The sequence below is a fragment of the Andrographis paniculata genome, unplaced genomic scaffold (genome assembly GCF_009805555.1).
Source record: "Andrographis paniculata isolate CXL003 unplaced genomic scaffold, ASM980555v1 Contig9END, whole genome shotgun sequence".
NCBI lineage: Eukaryota > Viridiplantae > Streptophyta > Magnoliopsida > Lamiales > Acanthaceae > Andrographis > Andrographis paniculata.
The window spans coordinates 2,598,373-2,621,041 of NW_026137639.1; the positions used below are offsets into that span (position 1 = coordinate 2,598,373).

Consider the following 22,669-nt stretch of genomic DNA (forward strand, 5'->3'; position numbering starts at 1 on the left):
ATTTGAATGGCAAAAAATATAAAATAAATTTGGATGACAATAAAAAAATAAAAAAAAATAGCAGGACGCAGTGTAGGTCGCGTTAATAACTTGTCGGAACCCATCGGATTGTTAGTTGTGTATCTTTATTAAAAAAAAAAATAGAAAAAGTAATATATACATTTTACTTTTATAAAATATTATTTTAATATAAATTCAAATTAATTTTTTAAAATTCAAGTATAAAAACGCCTTAACTTCTCCGCTACCCATGGATTTTCCTTTCTTTCACATTAATTAATTATTGTGTACCTTACCTATAAAGTGTCGTTACTCCACACCCATCTAACTGCACTGCACCGTGGAGTCGCCATTCTTCCAAATCAACTCTCGGAATGAGCTGTAATCTGTATGTATTTATGCTCCTCAATTCAATTTTGATTTTCTTAATTTGCAGAAGGATCGAGCCTTGAATCGTCTTGTATCTTCCGTTTTGGTTTTGTTGCTATCGAAATCTGCTCAGAAATTAATTTTACTTATTCGGCGGATTCAATTATGCTGTGCTAATTACTTGAATTGAATGCTCGCAATTCTAGGTTTTCTGTTCTGGTGATTTCAATTTGTCGTTCGTTCGTTCATGTTCTTCGGATCTTAATCGAAATCGGACGGCGGTTAAGTTTGGTTTTAATTAAGTGTGTTTATTGCAGAAGTGATTGATTTGATTGAGCACAGATCTAGCTAGGAAGATGAGATCGAACAGAATGTTCTGGCTGTCGATTTTTCTGCTACTCATCAATGGCCGAGGCGTCGTGGAATCAGTTTCCGACTACTTAATCGGCCTCGGCAGCTACGACATCACCGGACCGGCTGCCGACGTCAACATGATGGGCTACGCTAACTCCGACCAGATAGCCTCCGGCGTGCACTTCCGGCTGCACGCCCGCGCCTTCATTGTCGCCGAGCCTCGAGGAAATAGCCGAGTTTTGTTTGTAAACCTCGACGCTTGTATGGCGTCTCAGCTCGTCACCATTAAAGTCCTCGACCGTCTCAAGGCGAGGTCCGTCGATATTCATTTCTTTCCAATATCACATTTGAATTTATTTTAAGTGAAATAGTTAATTAATATGATATCAGAGCTCAATGTCCTTGTAGAAGACTTGTTTGGAGGGGGCTGCGGGTTCAGTTACCCTACTCTCAATGTGCTCCTTTAATACCGACCAATTATTATTTGTCATGTGTATTTAAATTTTTTATTTTATTAATTTTTTTGTTATAAAAATATACATGGATGATGATGATTGGTTAAGTATACGAGGAGTACAATATATTTGAAGTAGGGTAAATGAACCTAGGAGAAGGCGGGGTTCAGTTACCTTACTCGCAATGTGCTCCTCCTATATCGACTAATCACTATTTGCTATGTGTATTTAAATTTTTTATTTTATTAAATTTTTTGTTTTAAAAATAAACATAACGGATGGTGATTCATCGGTATATGAGGGGTACAATACATCGGAGGTAGGGTAAATGAACTCAGGAGGGGGCGGAGTTCAGTTACCTTACTCTCAATGTGCTATTCCTATATCAACCAATTACTATCCGCCATGTATACTTAAATTTTTTATTTTATTAATTTTTTGTTTAAAAATATATAACTGAGGGTGATGGGTCGTATACGAGGAGCACAATATATTGGAGGAGGCAGGGTTAAATTATCCTACCTCCACCTCCAATATGGTCCTTCTGTACCGACCAATCACCATCCGCCATATATATTTTAAATTTTTTTTATTAATTTTTTTGTTTTAAAAAATATACATGGTGAATGGTGATTGGTCTGTATATGACGGACACAATACATAAGTAGTATAACTGAACCTAGAAGGGGGTGTGTAACAATGTGCATTTTTTAGTTTAAATTTTTAAGTGAAATAGTCATTTAACACTATATTACAGATACGGCGATATCTACAACGAAAACAATGTCGCCATTAGCGGAATTCACACACACGCCGGCCCCGGAGGCTATCTCCAATACGTCGTCTACATTGTCACGTCCCTCGGCTTCGTGCGCCAATCGTTCGATGCTCTTGTCGATGGGATCGAACAGAGCGTCGTCCGAGCGCATAACAATCTCCGGCCGGGATCAATCTACGTGAATAAAGGTAGTCATTTTCTGCGTCGTCGTTTACGAATCTGTTTATTTTCGACTAGTTGCGACAGCTATGTTCTATTCTTGCTCGATACGTTGCAGGGGACCTTTTCGATGCCGGAGTTAATCGGAGTCCGAGCGCGTATCTTAACAATCCAGCTACCGAGCGGAGCAAGTACAAGTATGATGTCGATAAAGAAATGACTCTCTTGAAGTTTGTCGACGACGAATGGGGCCCCGTCGGGAGCTTCAATTGGTTCGCGACACACGGAACTTCAATGAGCCGGACGAATTCACTAATCAGCGGCGACAATAAAGGCGCCGCAGCTCGATTTATGGAAGATTGGTTCGATCAGAGCAGCCGTGGAAGCGTATCGTCTGACGAATCTAGGAGCGATCGAATTCCTCGAAGAACTTCTAACATCATCCCGCCTATCGAAGATCAGCGTAAGAATTTCTATCTCGCGTCGCAATTCGCCGTAAACTCGTTACTACTTACGAATGATTCTTGTCAATCAGATCATGAGCTGCTACAACTTGCCGCCGCTTTCGAGTCGACTTCTGGAAAAACGACCACGCGATCGTCGAGCCTTAACGCGCGAGTGAGAAGCGCTCTCGTGCAAGCGAATAGGCCTAAGTTCGTATCGGCGTTTTGCCAGACGAATTGCGGAGACGTTAGTCCGAATGTGCTCGGTGCCTTCTGTAACGATACGGGTTTACCGTGCGATTTCAATCAAAGCACTTGCAACGGAAAGAACGAGCTATGCTACGGCCGAGGACCCGGGTATGTGCATCGTACGACATATTCCGTGCCCCGATTTTTCACTTGTCGAAGATTCGAATGATTTGGTGCGCGGCAGGTACCCCGACGAGTTCGAAAGTACGCGAATTATCGGCGAGAGGCAGTTCAGGAAGGCGGTCGAGCTTTACAACACAGCAACCGAAAAATTAGTCGGGAAGATCGACTATCGACATTCGTACGTCGATTTTTCCAAGCTCGACGTGGCGATTCCAAACAACGGCGATGTCAAGAAAACTTGCCCTGCTGCTATGGGATTTGCGTTTGCTGCCGGGACGACTGATGGACCGGGAGCTTTCGATTTCAAGCAAGGCGATAATGAAGTACGCATTTTTTTTCGTTGTAGTTATATCGATATTTATGTCACTCTTTCGTCTTTATACGACAGGGAAATGCCTTCTGGAAGCTCGTACGCAACGTGATTAAAGCTCCTGGTCCCGAACAAATCGAATGCCAGCGTCCGAAGCCGATTCTTCTCGACACCGGAGAGATGAAAGTTCCTTATGATTGGGCGGTCCGTTCATCTTCGAAAACATTAAAAATAATGTCGCTCGATTAGCCACTAGTTTATTCGAATCTTCACGACGATTGTTTTTCTATCGCAGCCTTCGAATCTTCCAGTTCAAATTCTGCGGATTGGACAGCTCGCCATTCTTAGTGTCCCCGGAGGTACGACAGCTCGTCTTCTTGTCGAAGACATTTGGTTCTTATGTTCTTCGTAATTTTATATCGCGAAATTTTTCGAGATTGAGCAGAGTAAAGAAAAATGGAGGCTTTTTTTTGTTGTTTTTGTGTTTGTCGTGGCAGAGTTCACGACGATGGCCGGAAGACGGCTCCGGGATGCTGTCAAAAGTGTTCTGACGAGCGGAGGTAGCAATGTATTCGGTAAGAATGCCCGGGTTGTGATCGCGGGGTTGACGAATACGTATTCGCAATATGTGACGACGTTCGAAGAGTATCAGATACAGAGATACGAGGTTCGGAATCGTTCTTAATATATAGCTTGGAGATATGTGAATATAAGTCGAAAGTTTAGCATAAAGTCTACGTAAAATATTCTTTCCGTTAAAAAGTAACAATAACTAAGAATTACGCATAATAGACGCTGTTCTTGAACCAAAAGAATATTCTATTTAGACTTCATATCAATAGAGATTTCATACAATAAATAAAATAGAGATCGATTAATTTTCGATATAATTTCAATCTCAGTTTAAGGATACAACATTCATTTAAAAAATAGTCAAAATTTTGAATTGGAATAATTATATAACATGATATAAATAGGTGTTGACGCGATATATACTCTCGGTGCTGGTATATACTGGTATCATATTATATCAAACTTCGACACCGTAACTGTATCTTGTGGTATATTTATACTGATACTGTATCGAAAATTACAATATTTTCAGTATCTTTTCATTATGACATAGACAATATACTACATTTCCGTTTTTTTCCAACCCGGTATACGAGCATTTCCCTTCATTTCCAGGGCGCCTCGACGCTATACGGTCCGCACACTCTCTCCGGCTACATACAAGAATTCAAGAAACTCGCCGCAGCCCTAACCACCGGAAAACCCGTCGAACCCGGGCCACAGCCGCCGGACATGCTGAGCAAGCAAATCGGGTTGCTCCCGCCGGTGGTGGTCGACGGGACCCCGCTCGGCGTGGCGTTCGGCGACGTCAGCGTAGACGTCCCGAAGAACTCGACGTTCAAGAAAGGCAGCAAGGCGACGGTGGTGTTCTGGTCGGCGTGCCCGAGAAACGACCTGATGACGGAAGGCACGTTCGCGCTCGTCGAGATGCTCGACGGCGGAAGCTCGTGGGTCCCGGCGTACGACGACGACGATTTCTGCGTGCGGTTCGCGTGGTCGAGGCCGTCGAAGCTGAGCTCGCACAGCCAGGCGAGGATCGAATGGAATGTTCCGGAGACGGCGAGGCCGGGAGTGTACAGAATAAGGCATTTTGGAGCTGCGAAGAGCCTTTTTGGATCGATCAAACATTTTACAGGTACTTCTACTGCCTTTGTTGTCTTGTGATTTTTGCCTACAGTTTTTCGACGTCTGGTGTTGTTATTATTGAGTTACCTTTTTTAGGGATGTATTTGTATTTTAGGTTGATGATATTACGAAATTAATGATGATTGGTAATTATTTTAGCTGCCAAATTACACAAAATTTACACATGGTTTTATGAAATTGCGCCAAATCATTTATACTTTTAAAATTGTGTCAAATTTTCTCGTGGTTTCATATCTAATTTTCTCGGCAGTCCTTATTTAACGATATTTAACCTAAATGCGTCCAAACATCGTATAAATTTTAGAATACCAATTTCTAAATCTCTAAAATTACAAATTTGTTCATTGTTCTTATATTTAGTCCAAAAAAATAATAAATATACTAAAAAATACTTATTTTTTTCAAGTTTTAAGAGTATTTTTTTTAGGTTAAATATAAGAAAAATAAATATATTTGTAATTTTAGTGATTTAAAAATTGAAATTATAAAATTTATTCACAATTTGAGCACATTTAAGTCAAATACCGTTAAATAAAGACCGCCGAGAGGTTAGTTGCAGAGTTTATAAAACCATGAGGGAGTTTGGCGCAGTTTTAGAAATACGGGGGATTTGAAGCAATTTCGTGAAAGCACATGTGGATTTTATGCAATTTAGCCTTTTTGAAAATATAATTATACACTTTAACTACATTTTAAAATTTATAATTTATATATTTTTTATTATTTTAAATCTTAATCTATAATTATTTTTATTAAATTATAATTATTTCTACTAATATACTTCTTAACTATTTACTAATTTCACAATAACTAAAATTTTGTGTAAAAACGACAATTCAACGTGATGGGGGGATTATTACAAAATTAGTGATGATTGATAATTATTTTAGGCGTAGATATGAGAATAAAATGATGTATGTATGTATATATTTGTGTATGTAATATTGTATATATATTTGAGAACAATGCTCATTTAGTCATCCACCACAATGGGTGCGTTCGTTTGTAAGATTTTGCAAAAATTTTACTATTCATCCAATTTTTTCTTTTCAAAAACATCAAATCAAATACCTATTTTTTATTTTTTATATTATACTAAAAATGAATTTTACATTAAAAATATCACATCAACACCTATTTATATCACATCTAACACCTATTTATATCACATCATATAACTATTCAAATTCAAAATTTTTACTATTTAAATCCCAATTCAAAATCTAAACCCCCAAACAGACACACCCATAGAAATAAAAAATATAGATATGTATATATATTTTTTTCAAAACGAAAATCAAGAATTTAATAAAAAATATTATTTTAAATATTATTGATACGATTATCTATATCTCAAATTAAAATCTAAACAAAACATCTCGAACTAAAATACTATACAATCAAAAGTATGTAATTGAATCACAGAAAGATTGTGCATAGTTTTGCTGTGTGTATTTTCTTTATGTCATCACTTGGTAATTTTTATCTTTTGAAAATGTAATTTTAATTTTTGACACCAATACATTTTATTATTTTATTTTATTTTAGTTTTTTATTCTATTTTCGGCATCAAAATACTTTTATTTATTTATCTTGTAAGGGTGAAAAATTCAACGATAACATATAATTTACTCCATCCGTCCCATGTAATATAGGTGTATTACTGTAGATACGAGAATACACGATAATTTAGATAAAGTATAATTAGTAAGTAATTAAGAAATGCATTAGTAAAAATAATTATACATTAAGATTAAGATAAGTAAATAGTTTAATTAAAATTAAAAAAATTATAAAATTTAAAATGCGATTAAAGTGTATAATTATATTTTCAAAAATAAAAATGACAAGTTACGTGGGACGTATTTATTTTTGAGTATTTATTTTTGACAAGTTATAGGATGGAGTATTTATTTTTGACGTCATTTTCAGTGCCACCTCTGGTGGCTCAACTTTATATTGCTTTTCTATGGCATCTACGGTGGCGTCATAATTACTCCCTCCGTCCCATATGACTTGTCCATATTTTCTATTTTTATCCGTCTCACATAACTTGTCCTTTTTATTTTTGAAAATATAATTATACACTTTAATCGCATTTTAATATAATTATACACTTTAATCGCATTTTAAATTTTAAATTTTATAATTTTCTTAATTTTAATTAAATTATTTATTTATCTTAATCTTAATTTATAATTATTTTTACTAATACACTTTTTAATTACTTACTAATTATATTTTACCTAAATTCTCGTGTCTACAGTAATACACTCATATTACATGGGACATGGGACAGAGAGAGTATTTATTTTTTGTGAGGGTAGTCTCTACTAAAATATTGGCATCATACTTTGGTCATAGATTAAAATCGCGACACAGGCCGTGCCATTTGAGCATAAATGTTGTAGTTTTGACGCGATTTCTTCTGTGCTAAATGTTTATTTTGTCAGTAGTGATCTATTATATATATTACATTAAAAAATAATTTTATATTTAAAATATTATACTCCTTCCGTCTCGATACAATAGTCTTGTTTACCATTTTTGTTTGTCTCAAAACAATAATCTTATTTTCATAAATAACCATATCACCATAAAACTATCCATATTTTTTCTTTTTCATTACACAATTGTTACTACTTTTTACACTAATAAACTTACAAGGATAAAAAAGTCTTTTATTCATAATTTTTACCAACTAAACGTCGTGTCTAACTCAATTAAGACTATATTTATAGGATGGAGTGAGTATTAAATAACAATTTCAGTTCAAAATTTTTATATTTAAAACTCAAACACATTATACCAACACTATTAATCAAGCACAGTTTTAAATAAAAAATATATTATTTTTTCACAAAATATTATACTCCCTCCGTCCCATTGAAAGGTTGCCATTTTCCATTTTCGTCCATCTCAAAACAAGGTTACCATTTCCTAATTTAGTAATTGTACTACCTACCTAACATAATAAATACCCTTCCAACTTATACTATATTACACAAATGTCATTACTTTTATATTACACAATACTAATCGGGGCATTTTCGTCTTTTTCACTACAACTCATTATAATACTAATATTAAAAAATCTACGTGCAAAAAATAAACGACAACCTTGCACCGGGACGGAGGAAGTATCAAAACACTATGTTTAAACAAAAATTCAAATCAAACGTCTCATTTCAAATAGAATTCAAACTACAACCAAACAAACTCGTAAAAATTATGCTATTCTTTTCATTCCCATTTTCATTCAACATGTCAACATTTGCTTTACATTATTTGAAAATAGCTTGTAGGGATGACAATGAATCGGGTATGAGTCGGATCTAGATGGACTCAAGATTCAACTCGAATACATATTGTTGGAACCGAGACCCAAATTGGACCACAATACTCGGACTCAACCAGAACAATATCCGATAATAACCGATAGACTTAATAGACTCGCAAAACTCTTTTGCGATTCTTAAATTTTAACTTAAAATTGGACCCGAACTCGAGTCCAGACCCAATATATATTAAAATTTATGTATTTTATTCAAAAATATTATAATAAAATAATAAAAATTAAATAAATAAAATAATTTTAATATATTTTATATTGTTAAAAATTATTATTTTTTCTTTTACATAATTTATATATTATTAATATATTAATCAAGTCAATACTCGAATACTTAAATTCGAGTTCAAATAAATAGATCATATCCAAGTTAAATATCGAGTCTACCCGAACCCATTCACTTCTGTAATAGCTTGACTTTCTTTATTTCTCACTCTCTCTCTCTCTCTCTCTATATATATATATATATATTTATATATATTCCATTTATTTATTAAACAACCGTAGTAAATTATATTCTTATAAAAATTATATTATTTCATATTAAACTATTACATATAAACTATAAACACAAAATACCTAATTTTGAAATAAATTTAGTTGTGATTTTAAATCAAAATCAACAATACTTTTTCTTTAAAAAAAAAAAAAAAAACTATCATCTTCAACTTTGTTCACATGACTTAACAAATTATAAGTTTCTTTTTACAAATTACGACAATTCTTGAAAATAGTTTAAACATATGTTAATTAGTCATACCCGAAGAGCTTTAGTTCGCCGTTGCCACCTCTGCCCCCTCTTGCATCGTCGAGCTGCCGGTGACGGCAAAGAGATAATAAATCTAATAGAAGAAGGTTAATTAAATAAAAACTATATAGCACAATGTTTTTTTTTTTTTTTTTTTTTTTTAAATGAAAAACTTAAAGTATTAATTTTAATTAAAGAGATTGGTTAATGTTAATTGTTTAACTTTATTACATTAAAATAGTTACATAATTAATGGAAAATAATAACAATAAAGCTTTTATATTATTTAGATTTAAATTAAATAATATGAATAGCACAAATTTGAGTGACAGGGGAAATACTGTAAAATTGAAAATTACACGAATTCTATAATAACAAAGAATAATATTCATTTCCGTCCCAATACAATAGTCGTGTTTACTATTTTTGTCCGTCTCAAAACAATAGTCTCATTTTTATAAATAATCATATCACTATAAAATTACTTATATTTTTTTATTATTATTACACAATTGTCACTACTTTTTACACTAATACACTCACAAGGGCAAAAAAGATTTTTACCTGTATTTTTTATCAACTGTCAATATAATATTAATATTCATAAAATCTCGTATCAAACACAACCCGAACTATAGTTTTGAAACGGAGGGAGTAAAAGCAAACATATTTCAATGAATCTATTCGGAAATTAGTAGCTAATTTAATTGCAGTATTAAATTTATGTACACAGCCAATTTAATTGCGTTTACTTTTAGTCACACGCTACAAAAAAATAGTATATTTGTAACGGAATTCTATCCCTAAAGATCATGTAGCTAACGTAGTTCCATCATTAATTCCGTCTCTAATATCATTAGTAACGAAAAAAGTGACTTTAAAGACGAAAAAATTTCGTTACCAAAATGATATTTTCTTGTAGTGATGTACGTAACTATGTATGACAATATTATTATTTAGATAAATTGCAAGTTAAATTACCACAATGCAATTAAAAAAAAAAATCTAAAAATATTGCATTACTATAATACTTCATCCGTCCAATTTCTATTGTCCTAAAGTATATTTGCACGATTTTTTAGGTGATTGTCTTTTTGTTATGAATTGACAAATTTGCCCTAAAAATGTAAAATTTGTATTTAAAAAATGAAATAGGACAATAGTTGTTGGACGTCCCAAATAGAAAAATAGGAGATTAATTTGTGAGTATATCTTTTCATATTCTCTTTTCAATTTCATATTGCAATACATTTTTATATAAAATATCACACAAAACTATTATTTGAAGCAAAGATTAATACTAAAATACAAATATTTTTAAAAAATATACTCTCTCCGTCCCATAACAAAATATCTATTTTTTCATTTTACTTTATCATATACCAAAGTATCTATTTTCTTTCTTTAGTAACGATACTATCTACCTAATATTACAAATACCTTTACAACTTACAATATATTACACAAATGTCATTATCTTTATATCACACAATATTAATAAGATTATTTTAGTCATTTCTATTATTGCTACTACATCTCAATATAATACTAATATTTTTAAAATTCCGTAAAAAACGCAAAATATTACAGTCAGTCAGAATTATTTTGTTTACCAACTAATTTTATTTTTTTTATTGTTTAATTCTTACCATTCATTTATTCACCGTAGATATGATTCACTATAAAATTACAATATTTCATCTCTGAAAATATCACCGCTGTGTTCGTCCATTATTTTTTTTTTTTAATAAATTTTTTCAAAAATATTAATATATTACACATGTATTCATTATTTTTATATTACTTATATAATTTTATATAACTCACATAAAAAAATATATATATATTTATTCAATTCATCTGTCCGTCCAAATAAAAAATCAAAACAAAATAACAATCACCAACTAAATACATCAAAATACCTCAAATTTCAAAAAAAAGATAATAATAAAATTCAAAACTCATCCGACCACATCCTTAAAAATGACAAAATCAAATACATTTTTATACTAAAAAAAATATTTTCAAAATTTTATATCCATACAAAAAAATCTTGGACGTTTCCGCTAACCCTAATTAATGCAGAGCAATAATTTATTCATTTATTCCAATTATTATATATATTTATTTATTACGATTACAACATCTCAGCCGTTCATTCAAATCATCAGCAATTCAACGGCGGGAGATCAGAGTTTACCTTCCCGGAATCGCCGGTCGTCGTCGTCGCCGGCCGGTCGAACCGCTTCCTCCCAAACAAGAAAAAACCGGCGCCGTGGCCGGCGACGGCCGCCATGAAAACGCCGCCGTTGAAGGACATGAGTGCGAGCATGACCAGATAGGCGAGTCCAGTCCTGACCACGTGCAGCGCCGTCCGCAGCAGCGGCGCAGCCCAGTGGTCCGATAAGCCACGGAGGAGATCGGTCGCCGACAGCCACTCGACGGCGGCGGCCACCACGAAGACCATCGCCAGCGCCAGGACGTAGATCCCGGCGCGGCCGTAGCCAGGAAATCCGGCGAAGAGAATCTCGGTGTTATGACCCCAAAAAAAGGTCATGTGCATCATCACGTGATGGAGGTGCGTAGTCCCGTTGGCCCCCGCCATCCCCGCGGCGGTGGCGCCGCCGCCGCCGCCGTGCATATGATCGTGGCCGTCCATCTCCGGCTGTTTGGAGGCCGTCGGATTAGAGAGGGGTTGATATAGAGATGGAGAGAGAGAGAGAGAGTGAGAGAGAGAGAGAGTTTGTTGAAAATAATAAATAGCAATTAAAGTACGTCAACTAGTGTTGGGATTTGTTTGGTAATAGCATTAATAATTTTTAAATAAAATATATATTTTTCTAATTTAATATTCATGTAGTGTATATGTTTTAATTTAAGTAAAATATAATTAATAAATATTAAAAATATTACTCCCTCCGTCCCACAAATTTTGTCTTTATTTTTTATTTTCGTTCGTCCCACATAACTTGTCATTTCTATTTTTGGAAATATAATAATGCACTTTAATCGCATTTTAAATTTTATATTTTATAAATTTTTTAATTTTAATTAAACTATTTAGTTATTTTAATCTTAACCTATAATTATTTTTACTAATACACTTCTTAATTACTTACTAATTATACTTTACCTAAATTCCCGTGTCTACAGTAATACGCTCATATTATATGGGACGGATGAAGTATATTAGTTAAAATAAATATTTTATAGTAAAAATAATTATATATTAAAATTAAATTAATTAAATAGTTTAATTAAAATTAAAAATATTATTAAAATATATAGATATTTGAATAAAACAAAAAGTTAAATTATGTGAACATAATAAATAAAAAATTAAAAAAAATTATGTTGAGAAGTACTATTCCTTTGTCCCATTAAAGTATCGATTTAGATTTTATAATAATAATATTTTGTTAACGAGTATAAATATATAAAATTATTTTAATTTTTTATATGTAATTTATTATAAATATAATGATATATTTATAAGTTATGTAAAAATTAATAATGTTTTCATATTAGTGTGTGATTACTGCTATTATCCTATGCAAGATGTATTTTGAAAAACAAACGAAAATGATAAAAAATTTACATTGAGTTGGAACGGAGACAAATGAATAAGTTTATTTGTTTATTGTTTGAAATTAATTTAAAATGAGGTTTTGATTTAAATTTTTGTTTAAATAATAGTTTGATATAATATTTTGTTATGAAAAAATAATACTCCCTTCGTCCTATTGGAAGGGTGATATTTGCTTTTTGCATGTAGATTTTTTAATATTAGTATCATATTGGCTTGTAGTAAAAAGGACAAAAACACCCATGTTAGTATAGTGTAATACAAAAGTAATGACAATTGTGTAATATAATGCAAATTGAAAAGGTATTTATTATGTTAGGTAGGTATTAAATTACTAAATTATGAAATAGTAACTTTTTTTTGCGACGGACAAAAATAAAAAATAATAACCTTTCAATGGGACGAGGGAGTACTATCTTTATTGAAATCTAGTGAAGTAATTATAATGTTGATGTAAGTTTAAAATTTAAACCAAAACACATCATTTCTGTATGTCTTTAAGCTTTGAGTTGGTTTTGAGGATTTGATTTTTAGGTTTGTATTTTGAATAATAAAATTTAATTAATTTTTAATACTCTCTTCGTTTCATAACAAGATATTCATTTATTTTTTGCGTGTTGATCTTTGAATATTAATTATTATATCAAATCGTATTACAAATAAAGAGAAATGGTGTCTTATAATACTAATATAATGACATTTGTATAAAAAATTATACAAATATAAAGATATTATCAATGTTAAGTACAATGACGCGAAAGAAAAATGGATACTTTGTTATAGGATGGAGTGAGTATAATATAAAAATAAAAAATATTTGATATATACTATTGTTTCGAAAAAAAAAAATTATAATAGAAAATTTCTACTAAAATTCTATAACCAAAATAGGAGTCTATTTGATTGTTATTTTAATTTGAAATTACCAATAATATACCATTTTTAATAAAATAAAAAAAAAACTATTTTTTTAAAAAATATTAAATTAAAATATAATCTAAACAAAATTTAAAATCAATTTAAAATCATAACCAAATAAATCCTCTGTCTAAGAGGAGCTTTTGTTATTTTTTACTATTTTTTTTTTAAAAATTATATTATATAAAATTTTATTTAATAAAAATACCCGTATATTCAATATATTTTATTACTATATATATTTAAAAGCATATTACATATACTTTAATTTACTTTGATTAAATATATCCTATAATATCCAAAATTCCATTCAAATACAGTCTCATTCATCTCATGAAATATTTTGAATTTAAAAAAAATATGTATATATATATATGTATATGTAATAATTTAATAAATAATATTTGCTTCTTATATATGTAAAGTAGGATAGAATAATAGAGGGCAAATTTGAAAAGTATACAAATCTGCATCCGATTGCGGGAAAGGTTTGTTCGCAGTCAGCATCCTTTGTTACCTAAAAACAAATGTTTTTTTTTTTTTTTTTTTTTTTTTTCTTTTCCTATGCTCTCTTCGTCTCACTAAAATTGAATTCTTTGATTAGAGACACAGTATTTAAAGTGAGAATATTTAATTAGTTAACAATAATTAGTTATAATATTATTATACTCCTTTCGTCCCATAACTATGTATCCATTTATTTTTTGTACGGAGTTTTGAAAATATTAGTATTATATTGAGATGTAGTAAAAATAAAATATAAGTGACTAAAATAACCTTATTAGTATTGTGTGATATAAGGAAATGAATACTTTGTTACGAGACAGACTAAAATGGAAAAATAGATAGTTTGTTACGGAACGGAAGAAGTATTATTTTTTTGTATAATTAATAATATTTATATTTTTAAAGTAAATTTAATATATATGATTAAAAAAATTAAAATATATATTTAAATATTTAAAAATTATATAGCAATTAAAAAACATAGGCAATATGAATATAATTTTGTAGAGAATAAAATATTATATAATACAAGTAAATAAAAAATATTTTTGTTTATTTATAATTAATATAAATCAATTTTATAAAAAATGTGTAGTTTTAAATATAAATAAAAATATTTATTTCTTTTAGGAGAGATGTAAAAATAAAAGAGTTTTGAGTGGATCCTACGTCATTGATGATGTTGTATATTATGTAATTAATTAAGTTGATTTATATTTGTTAAATATATTTTGATTTAATAATTTTTATCAAAAATAGAAAAGCATCCACGAGACAATCAAAAATAAAAATAGTGGTGTAACGGATAGTGTATTATATATATATAATCAGCATTATTTCTATATAAATATATTTTATTAATTAATTATAGATAATGCACAAATAAATTGCAATATTAATCAGCTATACATAACACACAAAAATATTTGTCCATAAACAAGGTGGCTTTGGAAACAGATTCCAATGCAAATAAGAGCTTATTGTATATTTATTTTATATACTCCGTCAATTTATTTTAAGTCATATTTTTTAGTCGTTCTATTCAATTACTCTCTCTGTCGTTATATGAAATTTGTCTATTTTTTTTGGATATTTAATTTAAAAAATAATGTGTTATATAGTTAATTAGTTTGATTAATAAATATAATAAAATATTATATTAAATATTTTTATTTAATAAAATATTAAATTAAAAGTTAAAATATTTTTTATATTAATTTTTAAATATTGAATTTTTTATTTACTAATGTTATTTTGAAAATAATAGTAATAATTGTATTTATTGTAAATCAATACATGCATTTAGATAAAAAAAAAAAGTAAATAAATATATTTAATAACTTAAATGTAATTTATACGATAAAAAATTGTAATAAAAAAATTATATAAATAATAAATAAAATTTTTCGAATTTGGTTGTTGTTAGAGATAGTTCGTTATGACATACCAAATTTAATACCACATCGAATACGTACGGTACAAAATTTTTGGTATGATATTTTACTGTACTGTACAAATATTTTGGTATACCGAATTTGCTAAATAAAAATACTGAATTACGAAAATAATATGGATACTTGTAAAAAAAAATACCGAAAAATTTCAAAATTTTGATACAATATGATTTTTTTTATATGATAACGATATACAATAAAATATTTTCAGTATATGTAGATAATTAAAAAAATTGGAATTTTTGTATATACTGATTATTTGATACAATATTGATATTTTTTTTAATAAATAAAAAAATTTGGTACTGTATACAATATATTTCGATATTTTCGGTATACTATTTTAAACCATCTATAACTGAATTGTATACACGGTATTAGAATATAATATTTTAGGTCAAATACCGAAATTTAAAATAAGTTTATATCATTATAAATAAATTCTATTTTTTATTTTTTTTGAACAAAGAAAAAAATCAATATCGAATCTCATTTTTAATTAATTTTTTCAGCCATAAATTTCTAAATTAAACATCAAATTTTTATTATATATTACATTAAAATTTAATTTTAAAATTAAATGAATATTTTTTTTATATAATATTAAGTATTTATTTTACTTTTATTATTCAAAATTTTAGCTCAACTTCTAAATTTACAATTACAAATAATTAAACTAAAAATATTAGTAAATTAATAAAATATAGTCAAACTTTTTTAATTAGTAGTTTTAGTTATTTATTATTACTAATTATTATTATAATTGGAAAGTTGATTAATTCTGTAGGACGACCAAAAAGGAAAAAGTAGACTAATTTGTTGGGACGAAGGAGAATATCATATTGTAAAAAAAGTAGAAATTAATAAATTTTAATGACAATTACATTTTAATTCATTCAAATTAATCTATTTAACTTTTTACTCACAATTATTTCAAGAATTTATTTTTGACTACGTTCAATTAAAACTGATAAAAATAAATATGACACAAAAACTCAAAAATTCGACTCGGACATAATATAAAAAATCGGACTTCGACTGGACGATAGCTGAAATTTTTAGAATATAAAAGTAATTTAAATTTTAATACAGTATTTTTTTTTAAAAAAAAAAAATTTAATAATTAATAAATTTTAACAAAGTATTTGATTGAAATTTAGATTTTGAATTTGCGTTAATAATAAAGAATTTTAATTTGAATAATTTTTTGATTTAATATAAATATGTATTTATATAGTGTTTTGAATATAAAATTAATTTAAAAATTGATAAATAGACTATAACATGGTGTGTTTGGTTAGGGTTTGGATTTCGAATAATAAATTTTTTAAATATAAATAGGTTGTTTGATATAATATAAATATGTATTGGAACGTTGTTTCGATTGTAAAACTAATTTTAGATATAATATAAAAATAAATAAGAGTTTAATTTAATATAATAGTGGTGAATAAAATATAATAGTATATTTAATTCGTTGGGGGTTTAGATTTTGGTTTTAAATTTTGAATACTAAATTTTTTTAATTTAAATATTTTTTATGTTATATAAATAGTTTTTGGTATGATAGTTTTAATATAAAATTAATTTTTAATATAATAAAATAAAAATGTGATTATATATATTTTGGAAAAAAGAAATAATGAATAAACTTAACAATGTATTTGAGTAATAATAGTAAATTGTTTTAATTTGACTAATGATTAGATGTCATAAATATATATTAATGTAATATTTTGATATAAAATTGATTTATAATATAATATAAAAAAATAAACAATAAAAGGTTGATTTAATATATTCGAAAGAAAATTTATATAAATAAATTCTAACAACGTGCATAATTGAAAATTTAAAGTTTGGATATTAAAATTTTTTATTTGAAAAAATTGTTTAATAGTATTATATACATATGTATATAAGATTTTTAATGTGAAATTATTTTTTCATATAATATAAAAATAAAAAATAAAAGTTTAATTTAATATTTTGAAGAGAAAAAATTGTGAATAGTAATTTTTTTCTTTTGATAAATCAAACAAAACATAATTTTTAAAATTTTTATTATAAATAATTTGTTATAAATAATTTCAATCATATTTCAAAAATTTGTATTATTAAAAATAATTACAAAATTATTCATCCAAATATAAAAATTATTTATGCCAAAACTATTTAATATATATTTCACTCATAAAATATTAAATAAATAAATTGTATATATTTCTCTTAAGAACGGCGCCCACAAGAAAGTCACATGATATGCCAGGACAGAGGGAGTATAACTATTAAATAACTTATATACTTTCTCCGTCTGGCTCTAAGAATTTTATTTAAACTCGGGTGATACGAAAAATCAGAAAGGACTTGGCCGGTTTGAGCTAATTTTTTTTTAAAAAAAAAGTAAAAATGAATTAAAATTTAATATTTCAAATAATATATTTTATAATTATTTTTTAGAAAAATATTAAATAGTATAAAATATTAAATATGACATTAAAATTTTTTATTTATTTATTTTTACTGTTTCATAAATAATTGAAAGCATTAACATATTTCTAAAATATAAGGGAAAACACCGGAAATGTAGTTGCTGAGGATGAAATGAGATTTAATTGTATTTGCTGTTTGTGTGACTGTCACGCCAAATTTGTGAATTTGATTAAGTCAAAGCCGTGTTGGATAATAAATTCCATAGACTTCACAAAATTGAGTCAATCCATGTTTATTTTTTCTATTTTGATTTATTCTACAATTTATTTTTTTTAAAATATAATTATATACTTTAATTATATTTTAAAATTTATAATTCATAGTTTTATATTTTAATAAAATTATTTAATCATTTTAATTTTAATTTATAATTATTTTTATTAATACATATTTTAATTATTTGTTAATTATATAATATCTAAAATTCTGTATCCCAATTAAAATGAACAAATTGACTAAAATGAAAAAATATATAACAATAAAATTATAATAATATGTATATTATATACCCATATAGCCATATACAGGGGCGGACCTATTATACGGCAAGAGGAGTTGTACCACCCCATCCCACTCTATTTTTTTTTTATTAAATATATATATTATATAAAAATTGATAAAAAATCATAAAAAAATTACTGAAATTTTTTTAATCAAAATTATTAATTATTTAATTTGTACTATAAATTTTAATAAAAATAAATTTTTTTTCTTAAAATATTATAATAATATTACTTAAATAAAAAATAAAAATAATATTCAAATTAAAACCAATCAAATTTTTAGTTGTGGGAATGAAATAACTTTAATAATTTTTTTATTAAAAGTAATTTTTTTAAACAAATAAATGTATTATTTGTGAATTTCAAACAATATTAAAAAATATATATATATATCTACAATATGTAATTATTATTTGTTAATATTTTTCAAAAATTTCAACAAAAATATATGGTGCGTATTATATTATAATCTGGTGGGTAATGATTAACTCTAATCAACATTATATCTAACATAATTTTTTAAAATATAACAACTCGAAAATATAATTACACAATAATAAATATATATATGTTTTTATATGTATAAATTAAATATAATTGTATTATTTTTTATTTAAAAAAATTAGCCCCTCTTCTCGCTAAGTTCTGGTTCCGCCCCTACGCATATATATTACGTAGTATATACGAAGTGTTTTATCATCACTACGGTCTACGTATATTAGATATGAATGCTTCTTTTGACTGGTTTGATAAAAGTTTATTTTGTGTTTGGTAGTAAAAAATATATGATGAGATATTTTGTAAAAAATAAAAATAAAAAATCTTATTTTAGAAAAACAAAATTCAAATAATAAAAACTTAAAAAAGTTTTGAATTAAAAGAAACAAACGTCTCTCACTCTCTCCCCTCTTAATTCTCTCTCTAGCATCTTTAATTTACTAATATATGGATAAATATATATAGTACATTGTAGTATATTATATTAAATATCAAATATATATATAACAGTTATATATCTCTCGATACTTTATCTTATATAGTATATTATATATTATATAAAATGTTATTAGTACAAAAATTCTTATATATTTTATTTTTGGTAAATTTTATTTTTGTATTATACATATTATTTCTATTATGAAAATATTTGCAATTTTTTTTTTTTTAACATTTGAGTCCCACCAGCAATAATTTTTCGACTTGGTCCCTGGATATAGATATACATCTGGTTTCTATGTGTCTTGTTTATACAATTATTAGTGAAAATATGGTTATAAACCAAAATCGGGTTAAAACTATTATTTTTATTTGTCACAATTTAGACATTGTTTTACAGTCAGAATATCTGTCAGTGAAAAATCTACTTGATTTTTGGAATTAATTAAGAGAGATATTTGGACACTTAAAATATATCACTCTTCCGAAAACCCAACATGATTTGCTTTACCTATGTTTGTAGGATTTTAAAACGGTTACATAGTACATTTATGTTATCCATTAAATTACATCTCAATTAAAGCTCTACGGAGAAAATATTATTTAAAATAATAAATTGGAAATGACTCCCTCTATCTTTCATATTTTTAATGTTGTATTGCAATAACAATATTATGAAATTTTTCTGAAAAATACTCACAACTAATAACATGTCTTTTTATTACATGAGCAAAATAATGAGTTATTGATGAAAAATCATCAGTCCTGGCCCACTGGTTCTAGTCCATTCACTAAAGCGAACATGACATTTTCTGTACGAGATCGATGGACGTGGTAGAGGCTGTGGATTTGGTCGCGGTCGTGAGAATTAACGCGGTCGATATACTTTGTACAATCACCACAATTTTGACATTTACGAAAAGCAGAATAAACGGCAATGTGACAATGTAGCCGGACAAGCTAAACAGTGAAAGAGAAAGTCATCATTTGTCATGTGACATTAAAGGTCATTGGGCCAATATCCGCAGAACAACCAAATACTTAGTTGATATTTATCAAGTTTCACTGCAGAAAAGAGGGAAAAAGGTCGAGACTAATTACGTTGATAATGATAACTACCCCGATGGTAATGTTCTGGATTACAACACAACATATCTTGATATAGCAGATTTTTTCTTAAATCCAACAAATCCCCAGCGATAGACATGTTATATCATTTTACATTATATTATTTTATATTTTGTAATATTTAAATGATCACGTATACATTTTTGTATTGCATTTTGTAATATTTATATTTGTTATTATTAATACTACGTTTATTTATATTTGAAAGTAAAATGAATGTCAATCAAAATTGATACAAATATATGTTTTATTGACAGTGCAACGACACATGCTATATTGAAATACAAAAAAATATTTCTCCCATTTGGAAAAGAGAAAAAATAAATGTTAATATAATAAGTGGCAATGCAAAATCAATTGAAGGTTCTGGAGAAGCCATTATATTTTTTCTCGTATGGACAGAAATTGTGATACAATATGCACTATTGGCCACTAAAGCTCGAAGAAATTTACTGAGTTTTAATGACATTCGGAAAAATAGTTATCACATTGAAATTATGAGTGGTACCGATGGTGAATTTTTATTAATTACCAATATCATTGATAAAAATAAATGCACAATCGAGAGATTACCCTAACTATTTATTGGTTTATATTATGTCAGATTATGTGTTGTTGAAACAAACCTCACGGTAGATCAAAAGACTACGGATTTTCAAATATGACATTATCGTCTTAGGCATCCTGACGGTATAGTGATTACACAAATAATTAAAAATTCGCATTTCCATTCATTATAATGTCATAAAGTGTTAAACTTAAATGAATTAAGTTGTGTTGCATGTACTCTGAAAAAATTGATACCCAAACCATCGTCAACTAAAGTATGTATTGAATAACCTACCTTTTTTGAAATAATACACATAAATATATGTGGACCAATAGACCTAATGTGTGAGCCATTTAAATATTTTATGGTGCTTATTGATGCATCTATCGGATGGTCCCATGCCTATTGGTTATTACTCGCTATGTGACATTTGCGATATTATTTGCCCAAATTATTAAATTACAAACACAATTCTATGATAATACTAGTGAATATTTATCGAATGCATTTTATGATTATTGAATGTCGATTGGAATAAATATAAAACACTCAGTTCCTCATGTTCAAACACAAAATAGTCTGGCAGAATAACTTATTAAAAAATCGCAATTGATTTATAGATGTTGATTTGTTGATTTTGCCAAAATTAGTAATATGATAAGTTTAACGAATAAACAGGAAAAAAAAGTGAGAGTAAATTTGGCAACGGAGGAAGTACTACTTAACCATAATACAACACTCAATTTATCAATTAAAATCCAATCGAGCCCATTTTGACTTCAAGTCTTCAATTGGGCCTGCTTGTAATGTGTTTTTGGCATTGTCAAGTTTAGACTGTTACAATGACTAAATTTATATAAAAATATATTAAAAGAAAAATATGTAATGGGTCAGTCCAGTCCAATTTAATTAATTTGCTTGAAAGTTCTATTTTTTATTTTTTAGTTTTTAAAAGGTTTTTTTTTACTATTATTAATTTTTTTTTATAAAAAATAAATAAACTAAACAATTTATTTATATTATATTAATATATAATTTTATATTAAAAACATTATATAAATATATATTTTAATTTTAATAAAATTATTTATTCAAAAATTTAATATTTAAAATCCAATCACCTAAACAAACATAATGTAAAGCAATTCTATAATAACATATTACGAGTTGGACTATGTTACATGCATTAGGACCGACCTTACTAATATATATATTTTTTTCTAATTTAATAAATATAATATTCATATAAATAATAAAATATTACCTTCGGTCCCAATACAATAGTCTTATTTATTATTTTTGTCCGTCCCAAAAGAATAGTCTTATTTCCATAAATAATCATATCACCATAAAACTGCTCATACTTTTTCATTTTTATTACAATTGCCAATACTTTTTACACTAATACACTTACAAGGGCAAAAAAATCTTTTATTCATATTTTTTATCAACTACTAATATAATATTAATATTTCTTAAATCCCGTATCCAATCCAATTAAAACTATATTTATGGGACGAAGGGAATATTACTTT

General features: G+C 27.6%; 2 protein-coding genes across 5 annotated transcripts; one reads left to right on the forward strand and one right to left on the reverse strand.

Annotated features, from left to right (window-relative positions):
* The first annotated feature begins 260 nt into the window (after positions 1-260).
* LOC127244156 (neutral ceramidase 2-like) lies at positions 261-5,096 on the forward strand. 3 transcript variants are annotated; one of them, XM_051264547.1, is made up of 10 exons: positions 284-388; positions 690-1,036; positions 1,936-2,144; positions 2,234-2,578; positions 2,651-2,915; positions 2,992-3,253; positions 3,319-3,444; positions 3,536-3,599; positions 3,738-3,907; positions 4,429-5,096. In XM_051264547.1, the coding sequence occupies exons 2-10, from the start codon at positions 726-728 to the stop codon at positions 4,975-4,977; spliced, it is 2,301 nt and encodes a 766-aa protein (XP_051120504.1). In that variant the 5' UTR covers positions 284-388; positions 690-725; the 3' UTR covers positions 4,978-5,096. The 3 variants fall into 3 exon arrangements, with proteins under 3 accessions (XP_051120503.1, XP_051120502.1, XP_051120504.1); XM_051264546.1 differs by having other exon boundaries at positions 261-388; positions 687-1,036; positions 2,234-2,915; XM_051264545.1 differs by having other exon boundaries at positions 282-388; positions 2,234-2,915.
* A 3,019-nt stretch (positions 5,097-8,115) lies between these two features.
* Positions 8,116-11,827, reverse strand: LOC127244160 (copper transporter 6-like). 2 transcript variants are annotated; one of them, XM_051264557.1, is made up of 2 exons: positions 11,260-11,827; positions 8,116-9,124 (listed from the first exon to the last, which is right to left on the reverse strand). In XM_051264557.1, exons 1-2 carry the CDS (start codon positions 11,716-11,718, stop codon positions 9,062-9,064), a joined length of 522 nt encoding a protein of 173 aa, XP_051120514.1. In that variant the 5' UTR covers positions 11,719-11,827; the 3' UTR covers positions 8,116-9,061. The 2 variants fall into 2 exon arrangements, with proteins under 2 accessions (XP_051120514.1, XP_051120513.1); XM_051264556.1 differs by having other exon boundaries at positions 8,116-9,153; positions 11,260-11,826.
* Between the last annotated feature and the right edge of the window lie 10,842 nt (positions 11,828-22,669).